The 12,349-nt window shown below is 39.7% G+C and overlaps 1 protein-coding gene across 2 annotated transcripts; it reads left to right on the plus strand.

Moving 5' to 3' along the window:
• The first annotated feature begins 1,321 nt into the window (after nucleotides 1-1,321).
• On the plus strand, nucleotides 1,322-12,307 carry ftr92 (finTRIM family, member 92). Of its 2 annotated transcripts, XR_014629589.1 has the most exons (7): nucleotides 1,322-2,568; nucleotides 4,410-4,493; nucleotides 4,897-5,130; nucleotides 7,614-7,773; nucleotides 9,371-9,430; nucleotides 10,920-11,708; nucleotides 11,832-12,307. XR_014629589.1 is itself a non-coding variant. In XM_084428540.1 (6 exons), exons 1-6 carry the CDS (start codon nucleotides 2,065-2,067, stop codon nucleotides 11,444-11,446), a joined length of 1,569 nt encoding a protein of 522 aa, XP_084284666.1. In that variant the 5' UTR covers nucleotides 1,322-2,064; the 3' UTR covers nucleotides 11,447-12,307. The 2 variants fall into 2 exon arrangements, 1 of the variants encoding a protein (XP_084284666.1); XM_084428540.1 differs by having other exon boundaries at nucleotides 10,920-12,307.
• The last annotated feature ends 42 nt before the right edge of the window (nucleotides 12,308-12,349 follow it).

Here is a 12,349-nt window from a genome sequence, read left to right on the forward strand (position 1 = left end):
ACATCATCTCGAAACACACACGTTCCCTCATACACTGTAAAACCATGATATGATCAATAAGTTATGACAACATGTTTTAACATTGCTTTAAAATCAGATCCAAAGCACACAAAGCAATATGTTGCTCAATAGGGTGCTCAACAAGGAAATTAATACAATTAACAAAAAAGAGAAAAAAACACCATGGCTCCAAAAATGTGCAAAATAGCAAAATGATGAGCGACCGAACTTTTAAACTTTCTACTTTTGCCGCAAGGTCAGCGCAACATGTAAATTACATTAGCCGTTTTGCACTAAATTGTGCCTCTTATATTGAAAATGTTTGCAGTGTGAGGATGTTTGAATGTTTTAGTTTTGCAAGTGAAATTACATTGTTGACAATTACCCAAGGTGGTGATCCATCAGCCGAAACTGAAGCTTCCCCGCGGGCCGCCATTGATTAGCAGACCGTCACCTGCTGTTAGCATCCATTGACTCCCATTCATTTTGGCGTCACTTTGACAGCGAATAACTTTACATCTGAGGCGTTTAAAGACTCCATTTGTCCATTATTTATTTCTAAAGAAACACGAAAATGTATAAAAGGCTCCATTACCTTGTATCTTACGTTATGGCCCCGTAGAAGCAGTTTTTGTAAAAAATAGGCTAACGATTGCGTCATAACCAGCGACTCTCTGTCGCACAGTAGGAAATTACCGTATGGACAGGAGGAGAAGCTCGCGGGCAATCGGGGGGACGTGGAGGCAAAATGACAAAATTATTAATCAGAATACATAGCAAACGTTTCTCCTGCTCCTAGCTCATGGATACCTCCTACTCACACTCTCCGTCTCTGCAAGTTTCGGAAGGGAATGATTCAGATTTCTCTCGGCACAGCTAATAGAAGACAGACGGGTTGCTCACGTCACGTCTGCGTCGTCAAGCTCAGTTTGAGTCTGCGCAGTCGCTCAGCCATCAGGAAGTGAGAGCTTCTAAATGACTTAGAATGACCGTTGAATCCAATGGGGTCGCTGTGTCCATTTCTTTTACTGTCTATGCAATTAGCGCATCTGTAGTTACCAAACGGCACCTTGACTAAAACGTGAAGGACTAACATCCATACCACCGTGTGTGAGTCACCATGGTGTGCCAACAGTGCTTTCACTCATCAAAATAAGTCAAACAATTTTAAACTTTTTTATAAGTTTCAACTTTTTTTCAAAAATTTTTTAAGTCAGTTTAATGTGATTTAATTTGAAATTACTTAAACATCCAAGTTGATTGTACTTAAATATTTAAGGTAGCAACTTTTTTCCCCACAGAGTACAAATATCTTGATGTTAGAGACAAAAGTTGTCAATTCGTCATTTATTTAAGTAACTTCTGCTTTATAGCCTACACATGCACATCTATATTAACAACATAAAGATCAGCATTCATGTAGTCGACATAAGCATATCTAAGCATTTGGAGCAAGACTTTATGGGGAAAATTACATATACAGTTTACATACTTTAATACAGTTGAATATTGTATTGATACAGTTTAATTAAACTGAGAAATTACATGAACCAGAGAATCATGCCATTAAACAGAACACCTCAAATAAAATTATGAAACAAAAAATATTAAATTATTAAACAGACCATATTTGGCTCTTCCTATACGGTTTTATTGTCTTTCTTAACAAGTTATACAACAGTGTGTTTGACAAACTCACGGCACCTGGACTCTGTCCACATATATAAACCTTATCAAAAAACACTCACTGAGAAGAAGAAAAACATATAAAAGCGACAACAAAACAAGAGTTTACAATCTCTTTCACCTCAACCCACCTCGGTTCATATGCAAACATTAAAGATGTTTTAAAAAACCACATGACATGACAGTACCGTATGTGCTGTAATATTTGACTGGTTTTTCTGGTTACTCTGGAATTATTTATCTAACTACACGCTAGCACGCAACCGTCTGTCTCTCTGAATTAAGGCCTCACATGAGTTCTGTCTCTCTTTATCTGTGGCCACACACACACACACACACACACACACACACATTAGCTCGTCCCACCTACATTAAGCCATGAGGAAAAGAAACGAAATCGAAAGTGTTTGTCGAGTCTCTTTAACACAGAGCTCCCTGTCCTCCATGCTAATGGCTGATGAGAAGGACACAAACATGTGCTCAGTTTGCCTCCAGGACCTGAGGGAAAACACCTGTCCTCAGTGCGGGACAGATCCGGATGAATCCGTAGATTCGGTTGTAGAGAAACTGGAAACGATGGGATTTCAGTCGTGCGACTCCTGCACTGGTAGGGAGGAGAAAGCCATCAAGACTTGTCTGGTGTGTTTGGCGTCGTACTGTGAAACTCACCTGCAGATGCACAACGACTTGTTTGCTGGGAATACACACTTACTAGTGGACGTCACTGGAAAACTCCAGGAAAAGATGTGCGGTGAACATCAGAAGCTCTTGGAGGTTTACTGTCGCACTGATGGTCAGTGCATCTGCTGTTTCTGCATGCTGGATATGAAGCACACAGGACATGATATGGTGTGTGTGGCGACAGAGCGAGCTGAGAAACAGGTAGAGTGTGTGAGTCTGGTGATTTACAACTGAGATGACAATTAGACAGACATTCCTAGTTCAAGTCATCTGGCACAGCAGGTTATTATGACACACACATCTGGTGATTATCGCAGTCATTCCCACACTGTAAAAAATGATCGTGATTTTAACGGTAAAATACTGTAAAAATGCTACTGTGAAAACTGTGTTAAGTGGTTAACAGAAAGTTTTCATTCTATATACGGTGAATAACTGTGATAGATCTAACCGTACATTTAATGTTATTTTACAGTAAAATAACATAAAATTTACAGTGTTTGGAAGTGAAAAAGAAAAATGCTACAGTGAAAAACTGTTGGTTAACAGAAAGTTTTCATACTCTATATGGTGAAAAACTGTGAATCTAGGTCTAACCGTACATTTAATGTTATTTTACAGTAAAGTACCGTTAAAGTTTTTGGAAGTGAAAAAGAACAAGTCATTGTATAATGTACAGTTAAAAACCGTATAATTTTTTTTTTTTACAGTGAGGGAATGGGACATTTTAAGGGCTGTCTCTATCGCCCTAAACATTTGCTCCCTAAAAAGTCCCACAATGCACAATATTTAAAAACACACACTGTTATTTCATCATATTTCATCATAAACATAAAATGATAGACAGGTAGTGAACATAATCCAGCTATCAGGTATAATTAATATACAGCTAAATATAATTAATATACAGCTAAATCATAATTTACTGTAAATTGCATAAAATAATGTCAGAAAGATATCAGTTCTGCTATTGTTCAGAAATACCACACTGTCAAAAAAAAAAAAAAAACGTTTTACCGTAAACTTCACGGATATACGGATATACATAATAATACGGGTGGTAAAAATGATATCCACATGATGATTCAAACAAAGTTCGCTACTGACTCTCATGCTGTAGGGTCACGGAGCTAATATAATCAATAATGTGAAATTAATAAACAACGAACAATACGAACAATCAACAATATGTAGCCAACATCACCTGATCACATTTTCTCTTGGCTTTCCTTGCTATAATGAATGTGTTATAAACACAGTTACAGCAGCCAGAAACTCTAATGCGAGTAATTCAAGGGTCAAGAGCCCAATTAAAGCAAACACTGATAATGGTGAAGCGCATTATCAGCGGTCAAGCATATGCAAACACAGCTGCCTTTCTTTCTTTTTTTTACCATAAATTGAAGTTCAATGCCATAAAACCTAAAATATTACTATACTACCGTATTTTTTACAGTAAAGCACTTGCAACCACTTTTACTACCATATTTTTTTACGGTAAAGCTGCAACCACAGCTGCCTTTAAAAAAAAAATTGGATACCATAAATTGAAGTTCAATGCCATAAAACCTCAAATATTACTACCGTATTTTTTTTACAGTAAAGCACTTGCAACCACAGCTGCCAGTTGTTTTACCGTAAACTTTAGATCAATGCCGTAAAACAAATATTCCTACCGTAATTTTTTTAACCTGTGGTATGTTTTATGTGTTCTTCCAAAATCTGTACATTTAACAGTATTTTACTGTAAAATTACAAGAAATGTCCCGTGAGATCGATTACAGTTTTTCACTGTATATAGTGTAAGGGTACATATACCACTAACCAATAAACAAGTTTTTACCGTTAAAATTACGAACAGTTTTCACAGTGCAGTAATGACGTTGGCATGTTGCCGGAAAGAGTAATCAGTGTCCCAATGTGTCGAGAGCCAGCGTCCTTACCAGTGTACGAATAAGTGTACATTATACAACAATTCACAACCAAGAGAGCTGACTGAGACACACCCATGGTCTTGAGTCTTGTTGTCCAATGATTCCCAGAGGCAGCTGGAGAAGTCCGAGCGGATGATTACGGATCGAGTGACTGAGCTGAAGGACATCCAAAAGATGGCAGGTTCCCTCAGGGTAAGTCCGTGGCTCATTTAAAAATGCAATACATTTCTTAATCTCAGATTAATAGGCAGAAACTATAATTAAGCCATTGGTTGACTTCACAAAGTGAGTTGAACCATGAACAATGGAAGATGGGACAAAAAGTTTCACACTTTCACCTTAAGACTGTAAAATAAATATGGACGTAGTGTCCGTGACACCTTTTCTGCTGTGAAGTTGGGCAGTTTAACATGGGGGTCTATGGGATTGACTCTCTTTTGCAGCCGGTAAATTCGATGAATTGCAGTCGATGAATTGCAGTTTAAGTCACTTCAGTGTTGGTTTTAAGAGAGAGACGGGAAGGTTGCCGCTTGACTTTCACACATGAACAACCAAATAAATGCTTAAAAATTCTTGACCATATGTCCACTGACAGAACCTGACTCAAGCCACAGAGGAAGAAGGTGCCAGGATCTTCACCGAGCTGCTTGGCTTTATACAGAGAAGCCACACAGAGACGATTGAGCTGGTCCAAACTCAGATGAGCACGGAGTTGGACCGAATTCAGGGATATTCGGAAGGTCTGGAACAGGAGATCGCAAAGCTGAGGAGGGAACAGTCCGAGCTGGAGCAGCTCTCACATACTGATGATCACATTTATTTCCTCCAGGTAACACCGGGGTGTCCAATCCTGCTCCAGGATGGCCACTGTCCTGCACAGTTTAGCTCTGACCCCAATTAAACTCACCTGAACCAATCAAGGTCTTCAGGATTACCGCAGTCTTCTAGGCAGGTATGTTGGTAAAAGTTGGAGCTAAACTCTGCAGGACGTTGGCCCTCCAGGACCAGTGCCCGGTTGCATAAAGCACCTTAAAGCTACAATATGTAATTGTTTCCACCGCTAGCGGTCACTAGCCTCTTACAATAACAAAGGCGTAGGTTGATGACGCATAAGCGGAATATGGAACTTGTCGTCATGCCGATGGATCTAATAATGTTTATGGATGAGTGAATACACTGATGTTTTTAACATGACTGTGGTGAAGCAGGGCGCGAGTGCTAATGAGAGACAGATATCAGCGTCACACGCGAGTCCCGCGGATATAAAGGAATAAGGACATTTCATTCTACCGAACTAACTTACCCTCAAGTGCTGGATAATACTCACAGGTCAGTTTATTAGACGAATGAAACTTGTGAGGTAACGCAGCGCTGTTTCACTTGATCTACACTATCACACTAAACTGCATTTGAGTGTGTTAAAGTTATAATGTTATTCTGTGTGTTAGTTTGTCTGTATGAGACTAGCAGTAAGCTAGATCAACATTAGAATAACATACTGATCATATTCTAACATTTCATCATGTTGAGCTGTATAACATTGATTAGTTTTATGTACATTTGCTCACCTCTATATTTGCGCGTCTCTGTCGAGTTGAAGTTAGCCGTGGACGCTAGCTCTCGGCATCTCGAAAACGCCACGCTGATGTTGATCCTCGGTTTAGTTCTCCTTTTGTCCCAAAGTCTGCTTGCCATGGTCCATAATGTTTGAACGAAACAACAACAGCGTGAGCGCGCCGCTAGACGTAATGCAGTTGTCCACGTCTGTCGCCATGTACGAGCGGAAACCAGGGATAACGCGGATATTACGTCATTGACAGGCGTCAAGCGAACCGGGACGAGACATTATTTAAAATTGGAATTTCTCTGAAATTAAAAATCTTTGGGAACTTTTGGGATATTGTTAAGTACACAACTGCAGGAAATATATCACACTGTACAAGTGATTTTTTTATATTTTATTACAAACATCTTACATTTTGTACCTTTAAGTGCAATTTTCCCTTAAGAACGCCCTTAGGTTTCCCTATCAAAAAATAACCATTAAGAGGTTCTTTAGGTGAAATGTCATACACCCATAGAATTTCCCTTAAATATCTATTTTTCCCTTAAGTACTGTTAAAAAACGATAAATGTTGCATAAAGCCCCTTAAATGTGATTTTCCTAAGTATAACATAAGGTTTGGAAAACTTCACCTTAAGTGTTACACAGAGCAAGCAGTTCCAATCCAAGTCTTCTAACGAGACAGGATAGGCCGCTTTCTATGATAAACTAAATTTAATTTTGTCGTTTTTTCACACATAAAGCACATCTTACATGGTTATCGGAAGCTCAAACGTGCGTGCGTCACGTACAACAACAAACATCATTGAGCTTCTGAAACAGCCCGAATCAAACGGATTATTTTATGTCTTTCAATAAATGTACAGAAATGATGAGCGAATATTATATCTCTATTTGTTTCTAAATACGAATGAAAGTCTTATGGGTTTAGAGTAGACCGACACGAGGGTATGACGACAATTTTCGATTTTGAATTGAAACTCTAAATTTGAGTTTCTGTCTCGTCTGGTCCTTCTCTTTCATATTTGGTTTCCTTTTTTGTTTTCCTTATGCGGATTTCTGTAAAACAAACCGCTATCTGTATTAACAAATAATGTGTCCATGGCAGCAATCATAATTTATAACGGCAAAACCTGGGTCGCTGTCGTGAAAAACTTAACGGTTTCCCTTACCTAAGAGAACCGTTTAAGGGATCATATGCAACACCCTTAAGTCATTCCCTTGGTTGAGGGGAAATCACGCCTTAAGTCTCATACTTAAGGAAAAACTTAAGGTGCTTTATGCAACCGGGCAAATACATTCATCTTAAAGGGTTAGTTCACCCAAAAATGAAAACTCTGTAAGTAATTACTCACCCTCATGTTGTTCCAACCCCGTAAGACTTTCGTTCATCTTCGAAACACAAATTAAGATATTTTTGATGAATTCTGAGAGCTGTCTCACTCCTTCATAGGCGTCTATGTTATTGAAACTTGCCGGCCCAGAAAGTTAGTGAAGACAATGTTTAAAGTAGTCCAAGTGACTATGGCTCAACCTTAGGTTTATCAAGCGACGAGAATACTTTTTTTACGCAATTACTGACAGAATAAAATTTTTGGGGTGAATTAACCCTTTAAAATGAAGCATGTATTATATATGTTCAACAAATGGAATCAGTATTATCAAACTCAAGCTCAGAGCTTGTTATCGGAGGGTTGCAAACTTGTTGCACCCTTACCGCCACTCATGATTGTCTCCAAATCTCGTAGGAGGTCGAATCTCGCTGGCCGACTTCGCAGTGTACTGACTTCCCCAGCCTAGCCACTAATCCACAGTTCTCTTTTGGAGAAGTGATCAAGTCCCTCTCCTCATTAACAGCACAAGTAGAGGACATGTGGAGACTGGAAATGACCAGGATATTCTCAGCAGGTAAAAAGTAAAGTTTTATGAAAAAAGTTATAAGTGGTCAGTTTTAATTCAAAGTATGGGACTACTACTAGATCTTTGTGGTCCAAATTTCCATCCATCCAAAAGCAACAAGTACTCCCAGAAGCAGCCAGTCACTGACCTGAGAACTGGTGGATTTCAGCATCTGTATCTTAACAGTTAGTAGGTGGGCTGTCAAAAGTAGTGTATAACTATACTCTTAAAAATGAAGGTTTCTATTTGGCATCAATGGATCCATGAAGAACTTTTAACATCCATGAAACATTTCCAGTGCAAGAAAAAATGCTTAGTTTAAGAACTGTCCCCTGTATCTTTTCAAAGGATTTTCAAATCCAAATCATTGTATTCCTACAAAAAAAACAACACACATTTGGAACCGTTATTTTTAAGTGTGTGGTTCCGCATGGAATCTGCACCCACGAAATCCCAATGGAAAAATTATATTTCAGTGCATATGCATTCCCTCGCAAAAGTTTTGCGTTCCCGCACAAAACCTACACAAATTTTCTCAGGTAAAAGCAAATGATTGTGAGTTTTTCAGAGGAAAGCAAAAGCATTGAAATGTAATTCTTCCTCTTCATCTCATATTCATCTTTTCCATGTGCCCTCAGTGCTCCAACTTTCCCTGCTTTCCTGTAGCTCAAACAGTAGAGCACTGCCGCTTGGAACGCTAAGGTTCGATTCCCAGGGAAAGCAAGAACTGATAAGAATGTAAAAATGTGTACCTTGAAATGCAATGTAAAGCCCTATTCGGACGGGATTAACTTTACAAGGGTAGATGGAGTAATGTAATTTTACCACAGGACGTCTGTAATATTAATGGCCAATTCGCACGGGATAATCGATCTCAGTAAAACTAGCAGAAGTAGGAGAGTAACTCGATTTACACACCACCGTCACTCCTGTCGTCATGTGTGTGTTACGCTGATTCCTGATCCTGAAATCACTTGCACAAACACATAACCTATATTTATAAAACAGTTATGTCCGGTCGAACGATTGGATTGTGTTGGTAATAGGCTCTTAACTAACGCTAAAAGATGTTTCGTGCCTCTAACGAGTGCTGTCGATCTTCTCTCTGATCTGATGGTGTGTGTGAAACACTTGAGTTTTGCCACAGACTCGTTCCAGCGTCTAGAACGCAACTGATGCTTTATCAAGCATCTCCATACTTGAAAAACCGCGGAAAACTACTTTTAAACTGGAAATTATGGAATATTTACGTACATATTTACAGTGGGTCTATTCGCACGGGATCAGTATCACCTGAGGTAAGTTTTCCGGACCTTTTTACTGAAGGTAAAAGTCGGCGTAATCTTTACTGACATTGTCCGTCATGATCACTGAGATGCACATTCGGACGGGACTGAAATCACAGAGAAGCTCTGGTGATAATGACTTTACCTCACCTCTCCATGTAACACTAGTCCCATCCGAATAGGGCTTTAGTCGCTTTGGATAAAAGCATCTGCCAAATGCATAAATGGAAATGTAACTCTTATCAAACACACCTGAAAAATCCAACCTGAAAAAAGTCTGGATATTCCCATATAACCGATCCATTCCCTCACATCTCTAGTGACCGCAGAGAAGATCCTACTGCCACTGGAACCCAAAACGAGGGAGGACTTTCTACAGTGTAAGTCTTTCTGTTTGCTCACATTTACCTAAACTTTCTCCATCAAAGGCAGGACTAGGAAAATCCCGATTCCCTCCATATTCCTTAGGTGGGATAGTCAAGAATCACACCTGAATGTAGGGCTGCCCTCGACTAAATATTAGGGCTGGGTAAAAAAAAATATAGATTTCTCGATTTTAACTGATTCTCATTTTTACAAACCGAGATCGATTCTTAAATCCCAAGAATCGATTAGTCATCCTGTTCTCAGTTGATGAATGAATGGAACATTGTAGCGCATCCCATCCAATAAATCGCAATAATCTTTGTGCTTTGTTACTATTGATATAAAACAAAGTCTCAGATTTCAAATTACATCCATTTTCTTACGAAATTCAAAAACAAACACCGTGTCGGCGCTGTGGCGTGAGATCGCTCTGGCTCAGCTCTAGAGAAGCACATGATCTTCTCTTCCGCCTCAATAACAGCAGTTACAGCGCGAGATAAACATGAATGAGCTTCTGAAAGTGTGTTAAAAGGTAGAGTACAACTTATCGAAGTCCGCATCATGTGACATGGAATCGCCCAATCAGTGTTTCAACAGTAAGTCAGTAAAACAGCTTGTAAACAATGTCATGTAGCGTCACATTTACCTCAGAAAAACCGTATCCAGTGACCATAAACTCATCAGTCAGCGAGAAGAATTAACTCTAGAGAGGAGCATTTTGCTAAATATATGCACCATATTACATATTCATTATAATTTTTTTATACAACGCCTCATTTTTACCGTTTTTTTACCAGAGTTTTACCGTTTTCGAATCCATTCAGCCGATCTCCGGGTCTGGCGGTACCACTTTTAGCATAGCTTAGCATAGATCATTGAATCGGACAAGACCATTAGCATCTCTCTCAAAAAAATGACCAAAGAGTTTCGATATTTTTCCGTACCATGAGTCCAGCAGGCGTAATGATATGACACAGCGTCTGAAAATAGTCCCCAGCTCAGTAACTTCCAACGTGACCGGGACTAAGTTTGTCTAACCTATTAGACCTATTTTCAGGCGCTGCGTCATATCATTACGCCTGCTGCACTCATGGTACGGCAGCAAAGTTTCTTGATTATTACGCAGGAATGAGAGTATAGTTCCTAGCCATATCAGCCTAGAAAATCACAACTTTACATTTTCCGTCGGTCTTAGTACACGATGTAACTACAGAAGAGTCAAGTTTTAAATAGGAAAAATATCTAAAGTCTTTGGTCATTTTTTTGAGAGAGATGCTAATGGTCTTGTCCGATTCAGTGATCTATGCTAAGCTATGCTAAAAGTGGTACCGCCAGACCCGGAGATCGGCTGAATGGATTCGAAAACGGTAAAACTCAACTGTTTAACTCTGGGGGAGCTGTAAAATGAGCCTATTTCCAAAAAAAGTGGAGTATCCCTTTAACAAGTCTTGGCCAAGCTTTACCTGGGTTTTGCATTTCACCTTGTCTCTCCTCTCCCATCAGTTCTGGTCTCCCTGAGTCTGGACCCAAACACAGCCCATAGGAACCTCCGGTTAACGGAGCAGAACAAGGCTGTGGATTGCAGCACTGAGCCCCAGTCATACCCTGAACATCAGGACAGGTTTGAGTGGTGGGCGCAGGTACTGAGCAATACTGGGCTGACGGGCCGATGCTACTGGGAGGTGGTTTGGACCGGGCAATATGGCGTAGACATCGCAGTGTCATACAAAGACATCAGCAGAACCGGGCAAGACGACGACAGTGGGTTTGGGTACAACAGACAGTCCTGGAGTTTGGACTGTACGACATTCAGATACGCACTAGTGCACAATAACGAGGAGGTGGAGATCGACGTCCCCCTGTCCCACCGGATCGGAGTGTATCTGGATCACCGGGCCGGACTGCTGTCCTTCTACAGCGTCTCAGACTCCATGATCCTCCTGCACCGAGTCCAGTCCAGGTTCACTCAACCCCTTTATCCAGGATTTGGGCTCTTTCAGGGATCAAGCGCAAAATTTTGTGGACGGTAAGGCGGCGGCTCACCGCAAAACAAGAACAAAACAAGACACAGAAAAACAGAAAGGAGAAACAAATATCCCAGGTGTGGAAAGTGAGATGCCAGCGGTCCCGAATAGAAAATTGCGTCTATTAAAGAAACGTTTCTGTTCTGAATGGTCCAGAATAAAATGTTGTCCTCATTGAAATATAAATATGATGTGGCAGTGCTACAGGAAATGATGCTCAGCACTAAAGCTTGAGACACTTTAGAGAATCTGTTTATAAAGTCCTCCTGTAGTCAATAATATTATCCCTTAAAACTCATCTTTAATCACCAAAATTACATATTTAAAGGTTTTTTCCTTGATAATAATGTCTTAATGCCTTAAATAGCTTGAATGCTGTAGTCGAGAATAGCCTGTAGTCAATAATATTATCCCTTAAAACTCATCTTTAATCACCAAAATTACATATTTAAAGGTTTTTTCCTTGATAATAATGTCTTAATGCCTTTAAATAGCTTGAATGTAACTCGACACCCTTGCCTCATTAAGTATGCGCGCTTCTATGAATATGCAAATGAGCCACCCACTCACTCACTCAGCTCAGAGATCCACTGGTTGATGATCACACGTTGATCTGATTGGTTACAAGGTAGTTTGTGACGTCAGAAACACCAGTGATTTCAAAGCGTGTTTTTGAGACTGTCTCAAAGAGGAAATACTCAGCAATGGTACCACAGGGGGACTTTAAGGTACTGCACTTTTTTAGCTTTTTAAATGTTTTAGCTCTTGATGAGCAGATTTATGGTTGTCTTTTGATGTTTAATGAAGACAGGAACCAACTTTTCAAACATGTCTGGGACAAGTTTCCAATAAAGGGATAGTTTTCAATCATAGTATTGTCATTATTTACATACCAAAATGACTTAAATG

This window comes from Rutilus rutilus (assembly GCF_951802725.1).
Source record: "Rutilus rutilus genome assembly, chromosome: 13".
Taxonomy (NCBI): Eukaryota; Metazoa; Chordata; class Actinopteri; order Cypriniformes; family Leuciscidae; genus Rutilus; species Rutilus rutilus.